Consider the following 26,085-nt stretch of genomic DNA (forward strand, 5'->3'; position numbering starts at 1 on the left):
ACCGGGGATCGATCTCGGGTACTCGCGCTTGCGCAACAGGCGGCGAAACCACTGAGCTAAATCTCCGGCCCCTCCCACCTTTTTTTATCCTCTAAATTCTTACTCGGTTTTAGGGACAGCCTAAAATCCTATTAAATCTCTTTAACGGGATTGATCCTGGCCATGTCCATCACTGGGCCCCCGAGTCCTCCAAAGTCCAGTGAGAGAAGAACACTGCCTCCCCATAACGCCAGCCTAATGTTAGCCTCTCTAAAAATATAATCTTCACAACTTTTGATCACAGCTTTTGATATTAAGTAGAGCAGTTTAGTTGTGCACTGCCTTGGTGCTCTTCACTGCTTAACTGCATTTTGACCTTTCCTTTCTGTAAATACACATTGCATTTTTCTATTTTGGCTTTTTAAAAACTGTCAGCTAGGGCTGGGGATTTAGCTCAGTGGTTTTGCTGCCTGCTGCGCAGGTGCAAGGACCTGAGTTCGATCCCCAGTACCAAAAAAAATAAAAATAAATAAATAAATAAACTGTCAGCTGTACTAAGGTTTAATACACATATAGTAAAATTCACTCTTTTAAGTATACAGCCCTATGAGTTACAAACACATAGTCACCACCACCATAATCAACATACAGAGCCATTCACTCACCCAAGAAAGTCTCCACGTCCTTTTGCAGTCAACTCTTCCCTGTACCCCGAGTCCCAAACAAACACTGATCTTTATTCTGTGTGTAGAGTTTGGCCTATTCTAGAATGTCATATGAATGGAATCATTTAGCATCCAGGCTTTTACATCTGACTTCTTTCACTTGGCATCCATGTTGAAGTTATTTGAAATGTGTTCCTTTATATTGCTGAGTAATGTTCTGTTTATGACTGTATTACAGTTGATTTATTCATTCACCTGTAGAAGAATATTTATTTGCAGTTTTTGATGATTATGAATAAAACCACTATAATAGTTCCATACAGATCTTTATATAAACATAAGCTTTCATTTGTCTCAGGTAATATCTAGCAGTAGGACTGATGAGTCTTATGATAAACACATACTTAATGTTTTATGAAAACTATATGTTTTTATTTTGTTTCCAGTACCAGGAATCAATATCAGGACCTCACGCTTGCCAGGCAGGCATGGTGCCCCTGAGCTACATCCCCAGTGCTTATAATGTTTTATAAACAGCAATTAGTTTTCCATTTTCTATTCCCTTAAACAATACATAAGAATTCTTATCTATCTGCCCTATATCCTCACCAGCACTTGGTGTTGCCAAATTGTATGTGTTCTCATCATATTCATTCTAATACATATGTACAGTGATAGTGTGGTTTAAATTTCCATTTTCCTAACAATTCATGATGTTTAGCACCTTTTCATGTGCATATTTGCCATATCTCTTTCAGATAAAAATAGCTATTCAACATGTTTGGACATTTTTTTTCAGGTTGTTTGCTTTATGATTGAGTTTTGAAGATTCTTTATCTATCTAGATCCTTCATGAGACACGTGCTCTGCAAATATTTTCTTGAATTCTATAGCTTGTCTTTTCATTACACTCTCAATAAAAATATCAGAAGATTTTTTTCCCAGTATAAATTGATGGGCTGAGTCTAAAATTTAAGTGGAAATGCCAAGAGAAAATTTGAGGATTCACACCAAAGAAAGGGTCCACATACACCTGGGGCCATATATGAAAATTAACTCAAAATAGATAGTGGTTTTAAATGAAAACACCTAACAGTATAAAAATTTCTAGAGAAAGTCTTTGTGATCTTGGGTTATGGTTAGGCATATTTCTTAGATATGACACCAAAAGCATGATCCATAAAAGAAAAACTAATAATTTGGACTTCAACTAAATTAAAAAATTGGTTCTTGTTGAAAGAAACTGCTATGGGTGGAACTGCTCTCTTTCCAAATTGAGGCTGAGCTCATAAGGTCATGAGTCTTAACAGGATTAGTGCCCCTAATAAAGAGATTCCCCATCCCACCAATGAGGACACAGAAAGAGGCTATCTGCAAAACAGGAAGAAAGCCCTCACTGGCAACCAAATCTTTGGACATGTTGATTTTGGATTCCCCAGACTGTTAAGCCACAAAATCTATAGTATTTTGTTGTAACGGCCCAAACTAAGATGTTATTTAAGAGAATGAAAAGACAATAGAGTCTTCTGACCCACAATCATTAATAGGATTTAAAAAAATTTAAACACAAAGCCCTCCCAAGATTGTTCATTTATTTGATCTTGTTCGTTTTACTGACATTTCTTTGATTTAGCTGGAATTTTTCCTTTTGTGTTTCCTTTTGGGTTTTTTATTTTTTGGTACCGGGGATCGAATTCGGGTCCTTGCGCTTGCGCAGCAGGCAGCGAAACCACTGAGCTAAATCCCCGGCCCATAGTTTTTTAATTTGGGTTATGGTGTGCAATATTGGCAGTGGTGTGATTTCTTCTCAAATAAGTAACTTGTCCTGGCAGTTTATTGATTAGTTCTTATTTACTCTCCAAAGTTGCGGGTATTCTTCACTCACAGCTATTTATAGTGGATGTTTCTACACTATCTGCGCTTGCCCTGGTACCTCACTGATTTGATCTATAGTAAGAATGAGTTCACTGTGGTGTAGAAGAACATTACAGGGGAAAAAAGAAAAAAAAAATGCGGTGATACAGAAGTTCATAAAAGCAAGTGACTGGTGCGTGGTCTGGAGGGATCTGGGAGGGGACAGGTGAGTGTTGAACGTGCTCAGCAAGTGCTCGTAGTTAAAACGCAATTCCAGTCACGCTGTCCTTCGGGAGGACTCCAGACGCTTCACCGGCTGACAGACAGCTCGGCAGGGGCGAGAGGCTCGCGCGCGGGCCGGTGCAGCCGCTCTGGGAGGACTGGAGGCTGCCGAGGGCAGGACCCACGTCATTTCCTGCCGCGGCAGGGCGGCGCTCGCGCGATGACCGCTAGCGCCGAGCCCCGGGGGCGACGGCCCGGTGTCGGGGTCGGCGTCGTGGTGACCAGCTGCAGGCATCCCCGCTGCGTCCTGCTGGGGAAGAGGAAAGGGTCGTTTGGAGCCGGCAGCTTCCAGCTTCCTGGGGGTCACCTGGAGTTCGGGTGAGCATCTTCCGCACGCCCAGCGCAAACCGAACGCGGACGGAGCGGAGTGCGCGCTGTGCGTGAGTACGCGCGCCCGGCAGCGCTGGCGCCGCGTCTCGCGCGTTTTCCCGCTTTCTCTGCGCAGGCTCTGGCCGGGCGGGGGCGCTGTGCGAAGCAAGGAAGGACTAGCCTGCGGGCTGTGCTGACTGGACCTCACCTCCGCTCTCCCAGGGCCGGCCGCACCTGGGAGTCATTTTGTGTTAATAGTGCTTACATCCAAGAGAAGGAAAATGCGCGTTTCTAAATCAAGAGCAATCCCGCCTTGCCATGTTTGCACAGTTTCCTTGGGATATCCATCCATCCATCCATCCATCCATCCATCCATCCATCCATCCATCCCTGTCTCACCTACTGGCTAAATTGTACTCTAACCAAGCGGATGAGCTTGACAGTGTCTCAGTTTCTTCGTCTTTAAAATGGGGACGTTAGAGGAACTACTCCAAGGTTCTCGTACCTTTGTGCCTTGGCCCTCTGTGATTGGCTAATAGCAGGCCCACGAAACCAGTCGGCCAGTTCACAAGAGACAGTTCACCATAATGAAGAAAGCCTGGGATTTTGCTAAAAAGTAGATTCTGAGGTGAGAATAAGGTTAAAATTAATAACAGATTTTTTTAAAAAGCATAAAACATCCACTTCAGCTCATGCTTTCTCCTTTAGTGCTGTATTTTAAAATTTCAAAGGAACGTAAAAATGGAGAAAGTAGTAAATCTCCACCCACCCCCTCAGAGCTTGTTCTTTTTTCTCCTCACTGCTCGCCCCTCACCCATCCAAAATAGATACATACACCTGGTTTTCTACACCATTTTAAAGGAAATTTGAGACATCTTATTACACCACCCTTAAATACTTAAGTATATACCTCAAATAGACTTTTTAAACACATAATACTGTTTTCCTACCTAACAATTTTGTAGTCTTACCTGATAGTCTGTATGGTCTCGCCAGATTATCTTTAAAAGATCTTTGTACTGTTTTGTACCAATGGGGATCAGAGGTAGAGCATACATTGCATTGCCTCTCAGTTTAGTAGTACTCCTTTCACCCCTTTTTTCTCATGCCATTTATTTGTTGAAGAACATGGGTCATTTATCCAGGAGAATTTACCTCGTTATTACCATGTTTTTCTAGAGCACCTGTATGGCTAGTTAGAAGTAAGGCTTAATTCTTGTGCCTTTCAGTCAGACTTTGTCCTGGAAATGTGTAACTCATAGGCACTTTTACATGGAATTTTTAAATGGTCTTCAGAATTTATAAAAGCATCAGTAAGTAGGGCTGGGGATTTAGCTCAGTGGTTCTGCCACCTGCCTCGAAAGCACAAGGACCTGAATTTGAACCCCGGTACCAAAAAAAATAGCATCAGTAAGTTTATTATTTTCTGATAATTAAGGTAAACCATTGGTTAATAAATCTTTTAAACAGTTTCTTAGAAAAAGAACCAAATTGCTACTGGGCACAGTGACACACATCTATAATCCCAGCTGCTTGGGAGGCTGGGGCAGGAAGATCACAAGATTCAGGCCAGCTGGACAACTCTATTTCAAATGAAAAAATCAAAAGGGCTATGAATGTTCCTTAGTTGTAGAATACCATTGGGTTCAGTCCACAATACCACACACACACACACACACACACACACACTGCCCACACAGCCATATATATTGTACTATGTTGATTGTTAGTGAGAATTAGCCAAACTAAGCACTAATTAGAATATATACTTCGTAGAGCAATGGCTAGAAATAGCGGTCTGAATACAAGAAAGTACGGACTCAGTTTTTGAATGATCATAGCCAGCTTTGAACTTTAATGAAGTTTTTACTAGTGCTAGATAATACATGAAGCTCCTCACAGGTATCCTTTCACTTGATCTTCTCATAACTGTACAGTGGGGTATGATAGGAAAGCAAACAGAAAATGGTTTTGTTCCTTCCATTGTCTTCAAACATGAGTCATCTTTTCCCTTCTCTTTCCTTCAATGATATTTTCTATATATTGCTTATTTTATAAAAATAAATTATATATTGGTCATCACAATTCAAGTCTGTGCATTTGAAAGTACAATCCAGTTTAAACCTTCAGTCTCCCAGTTTCTGATCTCTCTCTCTCTGATGTGGAGTGGAGGTACAGGCATTGTTTTGCTTCTTGTCCACCTCCTCCTCTCCTCACTCTTGTTTCTGACTTTCTTTCCTCCTGCATTGTGTTGGGAAGAAGGGTCGAGCTGTGTATGTAACGAGGGCTGCTGTCCATTGATGCCCTCTGTGTGCCATATCCACTATCCTAGTGGGTGCTGTTTTTCTCAGGGTCTGTTTGTCAGTTGTTTGGAAGTCCCATAAAGATTTCTGTCCCTGTTGTGGGCATCTGGCTTTTTGTGGAATTGGTCCCCTGCTCTAGTTCTTGTTCCAGCATACTACTCTGCGTATTCTTCCTGTTGGGGTCCCTGTTGGGATCCAGCAGTCTCCTGCAGCATCTGCTTAATCCAAAGGAAACATGGAGTAGAAGAGGGTTGAATCCAGGGGCTTCATACTGAGATACATCCCCAGCCCTTTTTTATTTTTTAAATTTTGAGACAAAGTCTCATGAAGTTGCTGAGTTGCCCAGGCTGGACCCAGACTTGTGATTTCCTGCCTCAGCCTCCCAGAGTGTTGGGGTCACAGGCATATGCCCCCATGCCGGGTTAGAAATCATGCTTTTCCACTGCTGCCCTTTTTGCTTGCTCAATCCTCATTGGCCAGTGTAGCCAGTCTCCTAGCTTTTAAATTCCCAAGATGGGAATAAGCAACTCCCTCTGTCTTCAAGTGCAGATTGAAACTGCTAGGGACACATTTCAGATTTGTGCAAGCGTTCTTACCCTCCTGTCCCCACTGCCTCAGTGCACTGTGTAGGCCTGTGAGTTTCTGCAGCTCGGTGTGTCTTGGGCAGGGGACTAACATACCAGTATCTCCTTCTGGGAGCCACACCCAGTCTCTAGGATTGATTCTCTGTAGGACTGATTCCCTCTCGCTTGGCTTAGGGGACAAGAGTTGGCTCCTCACAGGGAGGAAAGGAAACATTTCTACTAAACTGAAAAAACAACTTTCCTCCCTCTCAGAGATCTCCTGTCTTTTTTATGTAGCCTGGGCAAGATGAGGATCAAAGGACTTGTCTGGTCTTCCCTAGCAAACCCTTGAGCTCAGATGACATCTGTTTGCGCTTTTGCCATAAACTTAAGAGTTTTAGAGGGGTTTATGGCCCATTCTTCTCAATTTTGAGGCTTAAACTGAAATTCTGAGCCTACTGGAAAAGACATAGTATACTTTGATACATTTTTGACAACTCCATTAGAAAGTAACATTTCACTTTACTTGTCCAAGGTAGAAAGTAATAGACTTCAAGCTCCAGCCTAGGTCTACTTGGCTGCAAAGCCTGTGTTCTTAGTTAATATGATAAACTGCCCCTAGTTGCACAAGCCTGTGAATTAGTGCTAAATTGGCTACATGTGTGTTTGTTTGTTTTGTAAGACCGCTGTCTTTACCAAAAGCTCTGAGGAGCTGACTATAGTGAAGCACACCCGGGGATCCGAGCGGTGCCTCCAGAATGTAAGACCAAAGGCCTTACCAAATGCTCCAAGGAGCTGGAGTGGAGCACACCCGGGGATCCCAGCGGTGCCTCCAGAATGTAAGACCGAGGGCCTTACCAAATGCTCCAAGTAGCTGGCTGCAGCGAAGAACACCCGGGAAGGAACACACCGGACAAGTTGGAAAGTGAAACAGACATTAGTCTGGCCAGACAGCACTCCCAAAGCAAAGTAGCTTAGAGAGGCATAGTCCAGAGTCCGAGGCTCTTTTTATAGGGGCTTGCCGGGGGAGTTAACAGGCGAAATTTACAGAAGAAGGAACAAAGGTTTAGTGGTCTTACATTTGTATGTTAATTAGCCTGAGATGTACTGTTAGTCAGCAGATGCTTTGTAGATTGGTCTATAGATAGTGGTGTCCGGAACAAAGGGTTGGATAATTATGACTGATAGGGATCTTATCTAGTGTCCGGGAACTAAGAAGCATCTTTATCTATTTACTCACATTCAATCACAGGTGGGGCTAGGGGAGTTTTATGATTACAGAGTTATGCAGTCTTACAGTTTGTTTTTGCTCAATATGTATCCTTTGGTTTTAACTAGATATAGGATATACAGAATGTCAAAAGTGGGGTTGTTAATTTATGTTTTAAAGCATAAACTAATTATAGCTGGGTTTTGCTTTGCATTATAAATTTCTAACTAAGAATTTCATGGCAAAAAATTATGTAACTAGAATTGAAAACAATGATATATTTCCATTTTCCAGTGAGACCTGGGAAGAATGTGCTCAAAGGGAAACCTGGGAAGAAGCAGCTCTTCACCTGAAAAATGTCCGCTTTGCCTCAGTGGTAAATTCTTTTGTTGAAAAAGAGAATCATCATTATGTTACTATATTGATGAAAGGAGAAGTAGATGTGACTCATGATTCAGAGCCAAAGAATGTCGAACCTGAAAAAAACGAAAGTAAGAGAACTATATATAATAATGCATATTTGGACCATGTTGTCAGAAGGAGTATTATATTATGATAACTATGAAAAGAATTAGATTCTCTTCATATTTATCCTCCCCAAATTTATATGTTGAAGTCCTAATCCCCAAGGTGATGGTACAAGAGATGGGGCCAGTGGGATGTGGTCAGATCATGAGGGCTTTGGCCTCATGAATGGGATTAATGTCCTTATAAAAGAGACTCCAGGTAGACCCTCACCCCTTCCTCCATATAAAGATGAAGACAGAGGATGGTTGTCTATGAAACAGGAAATGGGCCACCAGCAGACACTGAATTGGCCTGTGTGTCTTGGACTTTCAGCCTTCAGAACTCTGAGAAAATTTTCTGTTGTCTGTAAAATACCTAGTGTAAAGAATTGTTACAGCAGTCCAAACAGACTAAGATAATATAGATATGTAAATATACTTAAATCCTGAGGAATTTGAGAAACCAGACTACTTAGGTTTGTGTCCTGGTCATTACATTTGTACTTTGTGGCCTTGGGCAAGTTATTTAATGTCTGGGCCTCTTTTCTCATCTGTAGTCTTAGTAACTACTTTAGATAGGTTCTCGTAAGGATTAAATGAGTTCATACATACTTATAAAAACTTAGTAAATACAGTAAATGCTCAGTAAATCTTTTTTTGTTAGTGTTTGATTTTTTTTTAAGGTTGTGGCTTTAAGAAAAATATTTCATGTGTTTTCTCACCTGTAACAGAGAGAGTAAGCCTCCATTTTACAGAGAATGAGTATGCTGGTAAAAGTCTGTTACCCTCATGTTGAAATGAATATGCTGAATGATTTAATGACAGTAGTGTTGCTTTAAGGTTTTACAAGTTATCATCTTTTCTCAGAGTCTCATAAGACTGTGGGAAAAGGAAATAAAGTGAAACTATCAAAATTTTTGAAGATGTGAAACTTTATCCAAGTGGTCTCATGTGCTGGCCTGCTTTTCCCCTAAACATTTAATTTCTCATTAAGTGTGGAAGAATCTTGTCAGCCAGCAATACTTATTGAGTACTTTAAGACCTAATCACCTCCCTCTAGGCCCCACCTATCAATTTCCACATCACCAAGCAAAGGATCAGCCTCTGGCATGAGAACCTTTGGTGGACACACTCAGGTCACACCCGGACTAAGCAGTCTGTCTTTGTTTTGGGTACCTCAGGGCCTAGACCTGGAGAGCCTGCTTCCGTTTACTGTTAACTGCATCCTGCTTTCTGATTGTGATTAGGGGGATCATCCAGACATCTCATTTGCTAGGAGACAGATAAACCTTTCACAGACAGCTCTCTTGACACCTGGTTAATTCAGCCTCTTGCAGTACATTATTAGTGTCTCCCTGCCTCCCCCACCACCACTCCCCCCTCCTCCTCCTTTTCTCTCTCTCTCTGGCTTTCTCTCTTACTGTCTCTCCCTCATTTGTGCATCATCACAGTTACTAATCAGCCCTTCCTGTCGTTATTCAATTTTTTGACTTCCCTTTTTCCCCTGTTGTGTCCAGATCGCGATGTCCCAAAGACCACCAGGAGACCGTTTCCGATGTAAGCACACGAGGGTCGTTTATTCAAGCTTAAGCAGGGACTCTCAATTGTCACCGACGCAGCGGATCGAGATTGAGAGCCCCTAGCCTCGAAACTAGCAGGGTTTTTATTGAGTATATATCAAGCTTTGGTTGTTAGTAGCCAGGTGATTGGTTAATGTTAAATACATATGAAGTGTAGGGTTTTGATTGGTTAGGCTCGGGGGGGGGGGTTAAGGGGGTTACGTATAGATTTTTGCAAGGGAGAAGGGGGCAAAGGTTAGGGGTCGACTGTCATAAGCTGATGGTTAGCAGGTCCACTGACTAATGGTCACATCTATCTTTTGTGGGCAGTTAGCCATTAACTGTTTACCTTATAGGTAGTGTGTCCGGAATGTCCTTCCTGAGTACACAGATGGCTGGGTAATAAACTTAGGAATTTTGAGTGGATAAGCACAAATTTGAGAGAACAAAGGAGACAGCTCCAAAATGGAGTCATTCTGAGAGAACAAAGGAGACAGCTCCAAAATGGAGTCACTCTGGCTCCACATTCCCCCCTTCTCAGGGTGCTGTAGAGGGCCAATCATGGGCCTCTGGGGGTTAATTCTGTCAAATCAATAGGTATTGGCTGGTATTGGGACCTGAGTACCATTAACTGAACAGCGTTAATTCGCTTTTTAATGAACGAAACTAGTCTATTAAGTATGTAAGGTCCAAAGGTTAATAGTAGCAACACGATAAGCAAGGGGCCCAACAGGGTAGAAATTAGGGTAGTGAGCCAAGGGGAAGAATTAAACCAAGATTCGAACCAGGTTTGAGATTGTTTTCTTTTTTGTTTACGTTTGGCGATGCCTTCTCTAACTTTAGCCATGGATTCTTTGACTACTCCTGAATGATCTATATAGAAACAGCATTCTTCACCTAGTGCAACACAGAGTCCTCCTTGTTGAAGGAAAATTAAGTCCAGCCCCCTTTGGTTTTGGAGGACTACCTCTGCTAGTGAAGTTAAAGACTCTTGGAGGTGGGAGATGGAGCTTTTTAGCCTTTCAATATCTATATCTATGGCTGTCCTTAAGTCATTATAATATTTATTGTGTATTAGTAGCGATGAAACTCCCGTTCCTGTCCCAGCTAGTCCTAATCCTAAGAGAACGGTCAAAGTAATGGCCGTTACAGGTTCTCGCTTAACTCTGACCTGGGTTTCAGCCAGGCGGCTGGGGATGTCTTTTTCTGAGTGATATAACAACCGGGGGACTAATTGTACAAGTACACAGAAATCTCTTGTTTGTTTTAACACTAGCCCATGTACACAAGGGGTAAGTCCAGAGGAACAGGCCCACCACCCGTCATAAGGGGGAATGAGATATTTAGGCCTAGGTCTAAGGATGGTTTTGTTACAAAGGTGTTGGTGGGAGGCCGGGACACTGCCGACACAAGTTCCTTGCCCAGTTACTGATTGTAGGGTCAGCCTAGCTGTCCCTTTTTGTTGCCATCTACATTGAGTCGGGCTGTCTGACTTAGTGAAATTGTCTAGATAAGCTACTGCTTTATAGTATGGGGGCTTAGTATCATAACATAGCCAGCAGGACTGAGTGAGGTCTGGCCTAGATGCATTTAGGGCTTTGAAGGTGTGAACCATCAGTTTCCAAAGGGGGTCCTGGTCCCGGTTATGATCGACTTTATCAATCTGGGTGATCATTTGAATCAAGGGCGGGGATGTGGAAGCGGAGGTTAAGTCTGATGGCCGTACGGAGGCGTTTGGTTTTGGTGACATAGGCGAGCTTTTTGGGGGAGGGGGCTTAATAGGTCTGAAAGGGGCTATTGGAGCTAGCGCCAAGTTTGGCCCTATCAATTGGGGAGACCCTATGGTGAGCGGCTCTGCCTTCAGTTTTATAGTGAATAACAACCCGGTATCATAACCATCTTGATATAGACGGAGTCCCCAAGTCTGGCCTGTTTCCCATTTAGTGTACCTTTTACCTGAATCCGTGAATGAAAGTCTGACCGGGTTACAGAGGAACCCGGTACAGGGGCCACTAAGAACTAAGAAATTACCACCCTTTTGATTTGTCTGCAGGCCAGGGGGCCCAGGGACTCTTTTTAAAGAAATAAAATCGTCCTTGACAGGCGGGGCCCAGGAGACGGTGCCCGTGGACTCACATCCCCATTTGGCACAATAGAACTGGTCAGGTCCCCCGCACTTGTTTATCTGAGACTGTGTGCGCCTTTCTCCCGGACAAACATAAAAGGGGGTGTTTTGTAGGATGTTTCTATCAAGAGAATGGCTACACCCAGGGTCAAGTCTAGGAGGGGCCATGGGTACTGGAGCCATGGGCAGGGATGTTTTATTAGTATTACATTGGCCTATGCCTTTTTTACATATTGGCTCTCCTCTAGGCCCGATTTTCCAGTTTCCAGTGTTCCAAGTCCCTGTGGCGAGCGAACACAGGTCAAAGTCTAGGTCTGGCCACCAGGTAAGTAGTGGAGCCACTTCGGATGAACTATTAACAATGTTGTCCGTAGACGTACTAATGATCATCCAGGTTAAATTTAAGGGAGCATATGGGTTTTGTCCTCCTAGTGTCGGTGTCAAAAGTACAGTTACCATAATCACGATCGTCGACGACGTAGCTTGAGTTTGAGGGGACTGTCTTGGTCTCTGGACACCTGCCATGATGGAACGAAGTCTTCTAGGACAGTGTGAGGATCTGCAGGGCGAACGTGAGTGTAGTGTACCCACGAAGCAATCCCGTCGACCTTGAGAGCAGTGGGCGTGGTCAGGACTGTGACGTAGGGTCCTTTTCAAGGGGGCTCAAGGTCTTTCTGCCGGTGTCTCCGAACGAAGACCCAGTCTCCAGGTCGGTAGCGATGGGGCTCAGGAGGTGGTCCGGTCTGGTATAAGGCTTCTAACTTAGGCCAGATGTCTTCGTGTACACTTTGGAGGCTTTTTAAAGAAAGTAACAACTTTTGGTCATCAAATGCAACAAGTACATTTGAGTGAAGGTTGGGGATAATGGGAGGGGGAATTTCAAACATGATTTCAAAGGGGGTCAACCCCATTTTATAGGGTGAATTGCGCACCCTATAAAGGGCGAAGGGAAGGAGAGTCACCCAGTCACCGCCAGTCTCTAAGGTTAATTTAGTTAAGGTCTCTTTTAAGGTTCTATTCATCCTTTTTACCTGTCCTGAGCTTTGGGGTCTGTATGCACAATGTAATTTCCAATCTGTCCCCAACACCTGTGCTAGGGTTTGACTCACCTTGGAAATGAAGGCAGGTCCATTATCTGATCCTAGCATTACTGGAAAACCGTACCTTGGCAGGATGTCTTCTAGCAGCTTTTTAGTCACACTCTGCGCTGTCTCGTGTTTGGTAGGAAACGCTTTTATCTATCCTGAAAAAGTATCTACGAAAACTAACAAGTATTTATAACCGTACTTTCCAGGTTTTACCTCGGTGAAGTCCAATTCCCAATAGGCTCCAGGTCGGTTTTTCCTCAGCCTATTTCCTGGGTTGGCCCTATTGTGGGTGGCATTTGTCAATTGACAGGCTTTGCAGGTAGCAACAATATGTTCAATTGTAGAATTAGCATCACGGATCTTAATTTCAGCATGTCTCAGGAGATCTTGCATTTTCCGAGTGTCCATGTGGGTGGTCCGGTGTATCTTGGAGAGAACTTGTTTTCCCAGTGTCTTAGGCAGGATGACTTTATAATCAGAAGATTTCCACCACCCGTTGAGGCACTGGGGCGTAGGTAATTGTTTTATCCAATTTAAGTCCTTTTTAGTGTACTGGGGTTTTTCTGGTAGGGCTGCACTTCCCGGATCGGGCAGCTGAGTGGCCAGTGTCAGATCAACCTTTAAAGCTATTTTTCGGGCCGTCTGGTCAGCTAGATTATTTCCTCTGGCAATTGGAGTGTCGCCCTTCTGGTGTCCTGGGCAATGGATAATGGCTAATTTTTTCGGTAGCCAGAGGGCTGTTAAGAGGGCAAGGATCTCTTCTTTGTTTTTAATAGTCTTTTCTTCAGCTGTCAAGAGTCCCCTTTCTTTGTAGATGGCCCCATGGACGTGCGCAGTGGCAAAGGCATACCGGCTATCTGTGTATACATTTAACTTTAGGCCCCGTCCTAAAGTCAATGCCTTGGTCAGGGCTACGAGTTCTGCCCGTTGTGCTGAGGTCCCGGTGGGCAATGGTTCTGCCCAAATGACCTCAGTTTCTGTCACCACAGCTGCCCCAGCATACCTGTGGCCCTCACGAACAAAGCTGCTTCCATCAGTGTACCAGGTGTTGCCTGCGTCTGGCCATGGTTGGTCACTCAGATCTGCTTGAATTCCGTGTACCTGGGCCAGGATATCTGTGCAGTCGTGAAGCGGAGCCTCTAAGTTCGGGTCTGGTAACAGTGTGGCTGGGTTTAAAGCAGCCGGGGCCTGAAAGACAACTCGGGTTGGATTTAGGAGTAAGCTCTGGTAGTGGGTCAGGCGAGCATTACTGAGCCATCGATCTGGAGGCTGTTTTAGGACTCCCTCAATGGCGTGAGGGGTGGTCACGCATAGTTTTTGGCCTAATGTCAATTTGTCAGCGTCTTTGACCATTAGAGCTACTGCTGCAATCATTCTTAGGCACGGGGGCCATCCTGACGCAACTGGATCAAGTCTTTTTGATAAGTACGCCACTGGGCGGCGCCATGGCCCTAGATACTGGGTCAGGACGCCCTTAGCGACTCCTTTGTTTTCATCAATGTAAAGGTGGAATGGCTTAGTAATATCAGGCAAGCCCAAGGCTGGTGCCGTCAGCAAGGCTGTTTTAATTTGATCGAAAGATTTTTGTAGCTTTTCTGTCCATTGAAAAGCCTGACTGTCTCTAGTTGCCTCGTAGAGGGGCTTTGCGAGCTCTGCGAACCCTGGTATCCATAGGCGGCAGAAGCCCGCCGATCCCAAGAATTCTCTGACTTTTCGAGGGGAATCTGGTGTGGGTATCTTAAGAACTGTCTCTTTTCTAGCATCCGACAGCCATCTCTGCCCTTCTCTAAGCACGTACCCCAGGTAGCTTACCTCGGGTTTGCAGATCTGGGCCTTTTTAGCGGACACCCGATACCCCAGCTCTCCTATGACCATCAAGAGTCTCTTGGTTCCATTTAAGCAGTCTTTCTGTGTCTCAGCTGCCACAAGAAGGTCATCTACATATTGTAACAGAGTTAGTTGGGGGTTCTGGAGGCGAAACTCACCCAGGTCTTCATGTAGGGCCTCGTCGAAGATGGTGGGAGAGTTTTTGAATCCTTGAGGTAATCGGGTCCACGTCAGCTGTCCGTTGATGCCTTGCTCTGGATCACTCCATTCAAACGCAAAGATGTGTTGGCTTTTAGGTGCCAGTGGAAGGCTAAAAAAAGCATCTTTGAGATCTAAGACTGTGTACCAGCGATGGCTCGGGGGAAGAGAACTCAATAGGGTGTATGGATTAGGCACTGTGGGGTGGATGTCCATAACCCTCTTGTTTACCTCCCGGAGGTCCTGCACTGGCCGATAGTCATTAGAATGAGGTTTTCGTACTGGCAACAAGGGGGTGTTCCAGGCCGATTGGCAAGGTCTGAGAATCCCCTGAGCAAGTAACCTCCTGATGTGTGGAGTTATTTCTTTCTGGGCCTCCAGGGGCATAGGATATTGGCGAACTCGTACCGGATCTGCTCCAGGTTTTATTTCTATAAACACCGGTGCCCTGTGTATAGCTAGCCCCATGCCTCCAGTTTCCGCCCATGCTTGTGGGAACATGGAGAGCCATTGTTCCATATCAGGATCAGGAGGGGCCCTCTTTTGATGTAGTAGATATTCATCTTCCAGGTTTATGGTTAGTACCTGAATGGGCCTTCTCTCTTGATTAAGGACTTTTGTGCCCCCGGGTTGGAAATGAATTTGAGCCCCTAATTTAGTAAGTAAGTCTCTTCCTAATAAGGGGTAGGGGCAGTCTGGTATAACCATAAATGAGTGGGTTACTTGGCCCACTCCCAAGTCTACTGTTCTTTGGGTTGTCCATGAATACTTTTTCATGCCTGTAGCTCCTTGAACCCAGGAGGTTTTATCAGAAATATGGCCACACGGTTTGAGTAGGACTGAATGTTGAGCCCCTGTATCCACCAGGAACTCAATAGGTCTCCCCTCCACTTTTAGGGTTACCCTGGGCTCGGGGAGGGGTGCCGAACCCCGTCCCCCCTAATCATTTGATTCATCCGCAGCCAGAATAGGGGTCTTGGGGCGTCCTTCTCGCTGTTTCTTTTTAGGACAGTCCCTGGCCCAGTGTCCGTATTCTTTGCAATAAGCACATTGATTTTTCCCCAACTGGGGGCGCTCTCTGCGTCTCTCTTTGTTTTCTCCTTCCATCACAATCTTTTTTAGTCTACGTTCACATTCTTTCTGCTCTCCCGCAGTGGCAGCCAGAAGGATCCGAGCTAAGTTTCGGGTCTGGCGGTCATCAGCTTTTTCTCGTTTCTCCTCTGCGGTTTCTCTATTGTTATACACTTTCTCTGCCACTGCCACTAAGTCCTGAATACTCTTTTTTCCTAACCTATCTACTTTCTGTAACTTTCTCTTAATGTCTGGTGCCGCCTGGTTGACAAAATGTATTATTACAGCTGCCTTTGTCTCAACTGCTTCTGGGTCCATAGGAGTGTACCTACGAAAAGCTTCCTGAATTCTTTCTAGGAAAGCAGCAGGGCTTTCATCTAACTTTTGTTGTACATCTCCTACCTTAGTCAAATTGGTGGGCTTCCTCGCCGCTGCTCTGAGACCTCTTAATAAAGTCTGGCGATAGACTCGAAGTCTCTCCTTACCTTCTGCCGTATTGAAGTCCCAGTTAGGTCGGGACAGAGGAAAAGAAGTGTTGATGGTGTCTGCATTGGTGGTGGGCTGACCACTGTCACCAGGAACCAATTTTCTGGCCTCATTCTGGATTCTCTCTCGTTCCTCAGTGGTGAACAGAACCTGCAGAAGCTGTTGACAGTCATCCCAAGTGGGCTGATGGGTAAACAAAACAGTTTCTAACAGGTTAATCAAATCTCTAGGGTTATCAGAGAAATTGGCATGTTGTCGGCGCCAATTATAAAGATCACTGGTAGCAAAGGGCCAGTAATGATGAGGCTGGTTTCCATGTTCATCAGGGGGCCCTATTGCTCGCAGCGGGCAGACAGTTGAATCTGCCGGTCCTGCCGGCGAGGCGGCGCGCCGGTGACGAGTATTTTGGGCGGGACCATCACGGTTGTCGGCGGGGCCCGGGGCGGGCTCCCCAGCCCCGGCTGGGACTGGGTCACCTCCTCCAGCCTGCTGTGGCGGAAGAAAGGGGAGGGAATAGGGGGGAGGAAATATAAGATCTTTCTCGGTCCCTCCCTGGAGGACAGGGTAAAGTGGCGCGGTTGGCTTGGTTTCGGTTTGTTTTTCATCCGAGCGCTTTTTAGGAGCCTTTTCTTTGGCCGTCAGGATTAACTCCGGTTGCTGCTGCTGTGAAGGCAAAAAGAGCTTAACCCATGGGGGCGGGTTAGAAACCAGAAATTCCCAAACGGCGATGTAGGGTATCTGATCGGGGGGGAGGATGGCTTTACGAACTCTGCGAATTATCTGCAAATCAAAAGTTCTCTCGGGGGGCCATCCTACCCCGAGGGAGGGCCACTCTGAGCCACAGAGGGTGATGAACTTAGTCTTCTTAATTTCTAAACTTAAGTTATGAGCGCTCTCCCTAACTTCTTTGAAATGGTCTGTTACAAGGGAAAGAGGGGTAGTCACAGTCTGTCCCATCGTCTCGGTCCAAGTCAGCACAAACAGACACACAAACGCAACAGAGAAGCACAAGGTGAGACAAAACCGTCCTCCGCGCGATCGGAGGCAATGTAAATGGGACGACGGCCTCCTGCCGTGCCGGGAGCGACCCGCACCGTCCCTCCAGGAGTCTCACTGACCCGTACTCTTGGGGCACTCCGTCCCCACCAGTGGAATCCGGAACGTCTTCCAGGATTCCGGGTCGGCGGCCCTTGCAGCGCGTCCGCCTAGACCGTCTGCCGACCTTCCCAGAAAATAGGCCCAGACTTTATAAGCACAAAAAAAAACCACTCACCAGCCGGCGTTGACCCTCCGGTACGGGAGTCCTGAAGGTCTTGGGATCCCGGACGAGCCCCCAAATGTTGTGTCCAGATCGCGATGTCCCAAAGACCACCAGGAGACCGTTTCCGATGTAAGCACACGAGGGTCGTTTATTCAAGCTTAAGCAGGGACTCTCAATTGTCACCGACGCAGCGGATCGAGATTGAGAGCCCCTAGCCTCGAAACTAGCAGGGTTTTTATTGAGTATACATCAAGCTTTGGTTGTTAGTAGCCAGGTGATTGGTTAATGCTAAATACATATGAAGTGTAGGGTTTTGATTGGTTAGGCTCGGGGGGGGGGGTTAAGGGGGTTACGTATAGATTTTTGCAAGGGAGAAGGGGGCAAAGGTTAGGGGTCGACTGTCATAAGCTGATGGTTAGCAGGTCCACTGACTAATGGTCACATCTATCTTTTGTGGGCAGTTAGCCATTAACTGTTTACCTTATAGGTAGTGTGTCCGGAATGTCCTTCCTGAGTACACAGATGGCTGGGTAATAAACTTAGGAATTTTGAGTGGATAAGCACAAATTTGAGAGAACAAAGGAGACAGCTCCAAAATGGAGTCATTCTGAGAGAACAAAGGAGACAGCTCCAAAATGGAGTCACTCTGGCTCCACACCCCTGCCTTCTCAGAGTGAAAATATGTACCTGTATTTTATAGGCAGAGAATACTTAGCAAGAGAAATGGTACTTATACTAAGGTAAATGTATGTAAACATAAAGAAACATATTTAAAACATGGAGTATATGTCAATATAATCATATATAATAATGATATATTCACCAATCATGAGCATCTGTGCTTTTGTCACTTTGTTTTACAGTTCTGGGGCTCAAACCCAGGGCCTTGCATATGCTAGGCAAGCACTTTACCACTAACTATACCCTCAGCCCAACCATCTGTGCTTTTATGTTATCCATACTTAAATTATCAAATAAAGCAAAACTTTTTCTAGGATTTCACAAATTTTTATAATAGATACGCACTGTTAAGGCTTTGTTGTTTCAATGAATTTTTTTAAATGAGTTCCTTCTTTGTCTTCTATCTAAAATATACCAAGGTACACCCAGGCATGGTATCCCAAACCTGTAATCCAAGTCCTCTGGGAAGCTGAGGCAGGAGGATAGCAAGTTCAAGCCCAGCCTGAGTAACTTAGTAACTTAGCAAGACCCCATCTCAAAATAAAAAATAAAAAAAGGTCTGGGGATTTAGCTCAGTGCAAAGGACCTATGTTCAATCTCCAGTGGTGCAGAAATCCAATCCAACCAGTATGGTACTAGAGTACAGTAAAATAAACCAAGGCACAGTATGCTTGTCTCTGTTTAGCTTCCATTTTTTAGGATGTGGAGGATACCTTGGAAATTTTGTAATCTACTTTATTTTGTAGGTGAAGAAACTATTTTATTTTTATGACATATAGCCTCTAGTATATAAAGTCCTTTGCATTTTAAGACAAATAAATATTTAAGTGAACATTTAATAATACTAAATCCAAAGGTTTTTAAAAAATCACCATATGATCTTTGTAAACCTGGTTTCCTATCCAAATAACACAGTGTTTTATGTGATCACCATTCTCTTCTTTAAAATCTTCATTCTAAATTTAAATTATGTTTGTATAACTAAGTTCTTGCAAAGAAGCATCACTATTGGGGTTTATTTTATTAGTAATAGATCACTTAAATTTAGTTATTTTTTCTAAATATTGATTAGCTTGTCTAAATACCCCTTTTTTTCTGCCAGCTAACCACATGGATTTGGCCTCTTTTCTAGGTTGGGAGTGGGTTCCATGGGAAGAATTTCCTCCACTAGACCAGCTTTTCTGGGGATTGCGTTGTTTAAAGGAGCAAGGCTATGATCCATTTAAAGAAGATCTGAACCATCTGGTAGGATACAAAGGAAATCATCTCTATATGACCAAGAAGATACATTGATTAAAAAAAATAATAAAAAGACAAAAATAAGGTCAAGTTAGAGAATAAAAAATACCTACATTTCAGAACAACTCCATTTTATCAAAAGTTCCATGTGATTGTAGATTATTTGGATTCTCTTAATATACTCACCACCTCAAGAAAATCTTTCTGGAATACGTCATTGCATTGTATTTCGGGCATAGAATATATAATAAATAAGGATATTGTGGTTAATCTGCTTTCCATATTTATCTATGATGTTTGCTGTGTAGTTGTCCTTACAGCTTACTCCGGGTAGAGTGCAATAGGATTTGCTCTAGTGTTTCAGTTCAAATAAGATCCTACTCCAGATATCATAATGCAGATTTAAACCATTACCTGTTACAGAATTTATCATGTTTGTTGATGTTCCTTTTTTATTATAAGAGAACTGGCAATATATTGTGACGGTCTACAACTAGTGAGAACAGCCCAGGTCAGTATGCTATATATTTCCCAGATTTCTGAGTGATACCCTAAACTAAGAGAAGAGAGACAAATCATATAAGATCCATATCCCACCATCAACAGACCAGGTCACTCTGAATGTCTCACTTTGCCTGAGATACAGTGTCTTTGTACCTCTAGGGCAGCAGTCCTCTAAGTGTGGTCTGAAGGACTCCTCAAGACCCTTTCAGGGTATTCAAGATCAAAGGTACATATTTTTATAATCCTAAAACATTATTTAACTTTTCCACTCTCATTCCTTCATCCTCATATATAGGAGTTTTCCAGAAGCTGCCTGATATATGATATCATATCAAACAGAATACAATAGTAGATATGAGAATCCAGCTTTCTTCTACTAAGTCAGACATTAAAGAGATCTGTAAAAATTATAACAATGACACTCTTCTCACTAATGAATATTTTTAGAAAAATAGTTTCTTTTTCAGAAAATTGTAACAGGCATTAGATTTTCATTTGTAAATGATTAATGAACATTTAAGTTTATTTTCAATTTTTTGTTCTTGTTTTGAGATAGGATTTCATTATTTAGACCAAGCTGACATCAAACTTGCAAACCTCCTGCCTCAGCCTCCTAATAAATTTTTTCAGTTTATTTTTTTTGAGGGGAAAGATACTGAGGATCAAACTCAGGGACATTCTACCACTGAGCTAATACCCAACCTTTTTTATTTTGCATTTTGAGGCAGAGTCTTGCTATGTAACCCAGACTGTCCTTGAACTTGTGATTCTCCTGCCTCAGCCTTCTGAATAGCTGATATTACAGGTGTGCACCACCATGCTTGGCCAGTTTTAATTTCTCATATAAATATCACTAGATAAACTCTGCAATAACAAAATCTCTTTGTAATTTTTAAGAGTATAAGGCAATTGTCTTAGTTACTTTTCTCATTGCTGAGACAAAATACCCAGCACCCACAAGTTAAAGGAAAAAAGGTTTATTTTGGCTCACAGTTTGTAGAGATTTCAGTCCAAATTCAGCTGGCTCCAAGGCGGGGAAGCATGGCAGAGGGACATGGCAGAGGAGAAAAGTTCATTGCAAGGCAGGCAGGAAGCAGCAAAGCAGCAAGGAGCAATCAGCAAGACTGCTTTTACTAGCTGGGGATTTAGCTCAGTGGTTCTGCAGCCTGCCTTGCAAGCAAGCACAAGGTCCCAAGTTAGACCCCTGGTACCAAAAAAGAAAGGGGGGGGGGGCGTGATTTAGCTCAGTGGTTCCACCACCTGCCTCACAAGCACAAGGTCCCAATTTCCATCCCTGGTACAAAAAAAAAAAAAAAAGACCGCTTTTACCTTTTATCCCAACCAGGCTACAAGCCTTTTGGCTGGTGCCATCCACACCCAGAGTGGGGCTTCTGTCTTCAGTAACTCTATTCAACTGTGCCCAGAACTATGCTAATTCCAATCAGTGGACTATTTAGTACCACACATCATTAATCCCAGTATCACCATGATGCAGCCACCTCTCAAACTCCCACCTGTGAGTGCATGAGGCTTTGTGGGAACATCTAAATACAAGCCATAACAGGGGCCAAGACCAAAAATGTGAGACCTGCTAGATAGACAATAAACTCACATCTTTTTTTTATAATCCCAGTTTGATAAATTTCTATCCTTCTCTTGTTTAGGTTTTAATTTTGCTTTTCCAAAAGGCTCTGGTATTATTGTAAAGGAATCTTTTCCCAATAAGTGAATATCATTTTTCAGTTCTTTTGAAAGATGCTTTTCCAAAATTATATATGTATATTATATAATTTAACACTTATAAATATCATTTTTTATTGATTTTATCTTTATGTATTTTTGCCAGAATATTTGAAGAGTTCAAGCATGATAAATGTATACTCCTTGAACTTCTTAGTTTGATAATCAGAAGAAAAATAATGCTGAATACTAGCAATATTCTCATAAAACTAAATGTCAGCTAGAGTTCTCAAGGAGTACTGCATTCTACCAGGTTGCTGGTTGCTAAATTAAGCCCTGGGGTGTCAGAAGTCAAAAAAAGGCTGTGAGGTATTGTCTGCTCCAAGATAGGCAACATGTTGGTGTCAGTCATCCCAGTGAAGCATGACATGACTCCCCCTGCCTGGGCTTAGGCCCCTCTTTCAAGACACTTCTTTGTCATCTTGACTGCCAGCTTTCCAAACAAGGTAAATACTTTTAGATGAAATACTCTCTTCTTTAAGATACTAAGGATCCTAGTAAATAGGGATTATCAAGAAAGCTCAAGAAGTAATCTAGCATCCCAGGCTCCTAGGGCAGAAAAGCTCAGCCAGTCTCAGCACCCAGAAGGAAGCTCCTGACTTCCGTCCCAGGCTCCTAGGGCAGAGAAGGTGAGCCGGTCCCAACACCCGGAAGGAAGCTCCCATGCTGCCATCCCAAGCTCCTAGGGCAGAGAAAGTGAGCCGGTCCCAGCACCCGGAAGGAAGCTCCCACACCGCCATCCCAAGCTCCTAGGGCAGAGAAGCTGAGCCAGTCCCAGAACCCAGAAGGAAGCACCCCCGCTGCCATCCCAAGCTCCTAGGGCAGAGAAGGTGAGCCACGTGGGCGCCAGAAGCAACCCCCCCCCATGGAAATGAGAAGACACATAAACAAGCCTCAAAAACAGAGTTCCATATCACCTACAGCAACCCCAAAGGGAAACAAGATGGAACAATCTGATACTCAAACACCTGGACTCTCTGAACTGGCAACAAAAGAGGATCTGGGAAAAATGAAATCAGAAATAATTACTCAGATAACAGCAAAGATTTTGCTCATGGTGCAAGACATGATTAATAAATCTAGAGAGGACACAGATAAAAAAATAGAGGATCTGAGGGACATGATGGAATCCCAATATAGGAAACAAATGGAATCCATAAAACAGATACAAACAGATTTCCAAAAGATTAAAAACTTCATCGAAAGTCTGCACAGCAAAATGAACCAATGTGAGGATAGAATTTCACATATAGAAGAAAAGATTGCAATTAGGAGGAAAAGAAAAATTGCTTTAAAATTGTAAGGGAACACGAGAAATCAATGCAGCAGCTGCTAGACGATGCAAAGAAGAATAACATAAGACTGATTGGAGTCAATGAAGAAAGAGGAGAGAGTGCAGATGACATGAAAAAACTGTTCACAGAAGTGATGGGAGAAAACTTCCCAAGCAGGGGAAAAGAACTTGACATACACATAGGTGAGGCATATAGGACTCCAAATAGCCTTGATCAAAAAAACAATCTACACATAGGCATATAATAGTTAGGATTCCAGAAATCCAACAGAAGAATAAAATTCTACAAGCAGTGAGAGAAAAGAAACAAATCACAGACAAAGGAAAGCCCATCAGAATCACAGCAGACTTCTCAATGCAAACCCTCAAGGCAAGAAGAGCTTGGAGTGATGTATTTCAAGCCCTAAAGGAAAACAGCCTCCAATCCAGATTGATATACCCTGCAAAACTATCTTTCAAAATTGATGAAGAAATAAGATACTTTCATGATAAAGAGCACCTCAGGAACTTCATAAATACCAAACTGGCACTCCAAAAAATTTTGGACAATGCCCTAGGAAAAGACAACGAAGGTCACAACCCCAGGAAGCCCAGCAGAATGAATCCATTGGGCGTGACAAATTAAACACAAAGGGGGAGAATGCAACAAAAAGAAAAAGTCATGACAAGGCTTTTAAAACTTTTGACTTCATCTCCCTAATGAGTGTATAATTCAATCTTATTATTGTACTGATTAGTATTTTTCTGATTCTAGAGTTGCACACCATTCCTTGTGCTATACTGGCTATTTATCATCTTCTTATGTCTACATTTTAATTGGGTTGTCTATTAATGAGCTCTAAGAATTCTTTATATATTCTGGTCATAGGTTATATGCATTGGAAATATGGCCTGTTTAAGGACTACTTTTCATTTTAATGATGTCATTTAAAGTTCTAAACATTGATGGAATCTCATTTATCAATTTTTTTCTTTTATACACTATGTTTTTTGTATCCTAGGTAGTTCTTGCCTACCCTGAATTCATAAATATTTTCCCTTATAATTTCTTCTTAAAGTTTCATACTTTTAGGCTTTCTTATTTAGGTTCATAGATCCCTTCAAGTTATTTTCATGTATGGAAAAAAGGGTTGAGGTTAATTTTTTATATATGGATACCAGGTGTTCTGGTGCCATATGCTGAAAACACTATCTCTTCCTCAGCTCTTGAATTGAGTTTATATTCTGTAAAATGCTAATGTTGAATGGTCTTTCAGAGCTCAGTGGACCATACATGTGTGATTCTATTTCTAGATTATCTGTTTTATTCAAGTGATCTATATGTCTTTCCTTACACCAACACTGCCTTGATTACTGTAGCTTTAGAGGAAGTCTTAAGATTGGGTACTAAACGTCTTCCAACACTGTTTTTGTTTTTAACTTTTCTAGGTCCTTTGTACTCCTGCATAACTTTTAAATTTCAATATCCAGTTCTTCATTTATAGCAAGTATACACAGACCTGAATTTTTATATATACCTTGTGTTTTCTAATCCTGTTAAATTCAAGTACAAGTTCTAGGGGCTCCTAGAGATTTCTTAGTATTTTCTCTGTAGGTGATCATTTCATTTACATATAAAGATTTTGCTTCTGCCGTGCCAATCCTATCCTAGTTGTGTCATTTTATTGCCAGACTATTTTGGTTTAGACCTATGTTTCAAAGCCTAATGGACAGACGAAGAGTAGGCATATATGCCCTTGTTCCCCACTTTAAGGAGAAAGCATTGTATCATCTCCATTCATAGAAGGAGTTTTTGTTGGAAGTATGGAGTACATGTCTTTGATCTGTTGAGAAGGTTCTGTTCTACTTCTAGTCTCCTGATAGCTTTTACCATGAACAGCTGTAGAATTTAGTCCAATACTCTTTCTCCAACTACTGACAGGATCATATGGCTTTCTCCTTTCCTCTGTTAAAATGATGACTTTTGGGGGTGGATCTTCCAATGCTGAACCAACACTGCCATCCCTATAATAAAAGCACTTTCTACATACTGCCAGATCTGACTTCTAAGAGTCTGTTTTGTTAAACAAATTTCTATGTTCATACTTTTTTCTTCTATTATCTTTATCCAGTTTTAGGATTAGCACAATGTTGAGTTCCTAAAATGAGGAGAGAAGTGTTCCTTCTTTTTTCTGCTTTAAATGTTTTGTATAATTTATCAGTTAAAATATTTATGAGCCTGCTGTTGTCATATAGGTAGGTTTTCAAGCTCGGAATATACTTTCTTTAATAGGTGCTATTCAAATTTTATATTTCCTCCAGAGTTAGTTTCATTAATCTGCCTTCTAAGTTACTTCTTAGAAGTTGTCAAATTTATTTCAAAAAAGATTTTTGTAATGTGCTTTCTATATCCTTTTAAATTCTGTAAAATCTGTGGTAATGTCTCTTAGATCTTAATATTGTAATTTAAAAAATATATAACTGATACTGTGTAACAGGAAGAAAAGGTCTAAAAGAGCAGGGGAATTGGGAGGGGTAGGGGAAGGGAAAAAAGGGAAAGGAAAAAATATGAGAAGAGGAAAAAAATGGAAACAAGGTCTTTGCAAATAGGGAAGGGTGGAGGGGTTGAAGGGAGGGCAAGGGAAGGGGAAAAAAAATAAGAACCAAGAGACTCATGTAATGGTACAAGATCCCAATGATGAATGTAACTATTTTATACCTAAAATGTACCAATAAAGTTAATGGGGGGGGGGGAGATGGCCATACTTCCAAAACTGTTGTATAGATTTAATACCATCCCAATCAAAATGCCAATCAATATATTCCTTATAGAACCAAAGAAAGCAATCCTAAAATTCATATGAAACCAGAAGAGATCTAGAATAGCAAAAGCAACTCTGCGCAACAAGGACAAGGAAGGAGACACAACAATTCTAGTCTTTAACTTTTACTACTAAACTACAGTGGTAAAAACAGCATGGTATTGGCAAAAACACAGATGCATGGATCAGTGGAACAAACTAGAAGATACAGAAACAACTCTAGGGACACTCAATTATGTTATCTTTGACAATGGAGCCAAATCCTTTTGCTGGAGGGAAGATAGCCTCTTTAAAAATGGTAATGGAGGACCAGGGATTTAGCTCAGTGGTTTTGGGGCCTGCTGCGAAAGAACCCGAGTTGGATCCCCAGTACCAAAAACAAACAAACAAACAAACAATAAAAATGGTAATGGGAAAACTGGGTATCTACATGCTGAATGTTTAACCTAGACCTATATTGCTCACCATGCATTAAACTAAAATAAAAATGGATCAAAGATCTAAAATTAGAACAGACAATCTGCTGGAAGAAAAACTAGG

At 42.6% G+C, this 26,085-nt stretch overlaps 1 protein-coding gene across 4 annotated transcripts; it reads left to right on the forward strand.

Annotated features, from left to right (window-relative positions):
- Positions 1 to 1,853: 1,853 nt before the first annotated feature.
- Positions 1,854 to 26,033, forward strand: Nudt15 (nudix hydrolase 15). Of its 4 annotated transcripts, none has more exons than XM_087197347.1 (5): positions 1,854 to 3,098; positions 7,460 to 7,541; positions 9,189 to 9,228; positions 11,604 to 11,680; positions 19,100 to 26,033. In XM_087197347.1, exons 1-5 carry the CDS (start codon positions 2,941 to 2,943, stop codon positions 19,136 to 19,138), a joined length of 396 nt encoding a protein of 131 aa, XP_087053473.1. In that variant the 5' UTR covers positions 1,854 to 2,940; the 3' UTR covers positions 19,139 to 26,033. The 4 variants fall into 4 exon arrangements, with proteins under 4 accessions (XP_087053473.1, XP_087053471.1, XP_087053472.1 ...); XM_087197346.1 differs by having other exon boundaries at positions 2,216 to 3,098; positions 7,460 to 7,656; XM_087197345.1 differs by lacking the exon at positions 9,189 to 9,228 and having other exon boundaries at positions 1,938 to 3,098; positions 7,460 to 7,656.
- Positions 26,034 to 26,085: the final 52 nt, after the last annotated feature.

This window comes from Heterocephalus glaber, unplaced genomic scaffold (assembly GCF_053883595.1).
Source record: "Heterocephalus glaber isolate CG9 unplaced genomic scaffold, H.glaber_assembly_v1.0 deba00001666, whole genome shotgun sequence".
In the NCBI taxonomy this organism is placed as follows: Eukaryota; Metazoa; Chordata; class Mammalia; order Rodentia; family Bathyergidae; genus Heterocephalus; species Heterocephalus glaber.

Bases quoted from the DNA above. Each gene is read 5' to 3' on its own strand.
- Nudt15 (XM_004844189.4), top strand. From the start codon at position 2,941: ATGACCGCTAGCGCCGAGCCCCGGGGGCGACGGCCCGGTGTCGGGGTC. The intron at 3,099-7,459 runs GTGAGCATCTTC...TCCATTTTCCAG, and splicing joins GGGGGTCACCTGGAGTTCGG to TGAGACCTGGGAAGAATGTG. The intron at 7,657-19,099 runs GTAAGAGAACTA...CCTCTTTTCTAG, and splicing joins CGAACCTGAAAAAAACGAAA to GTTGGGAGTGGGTTCCATGG.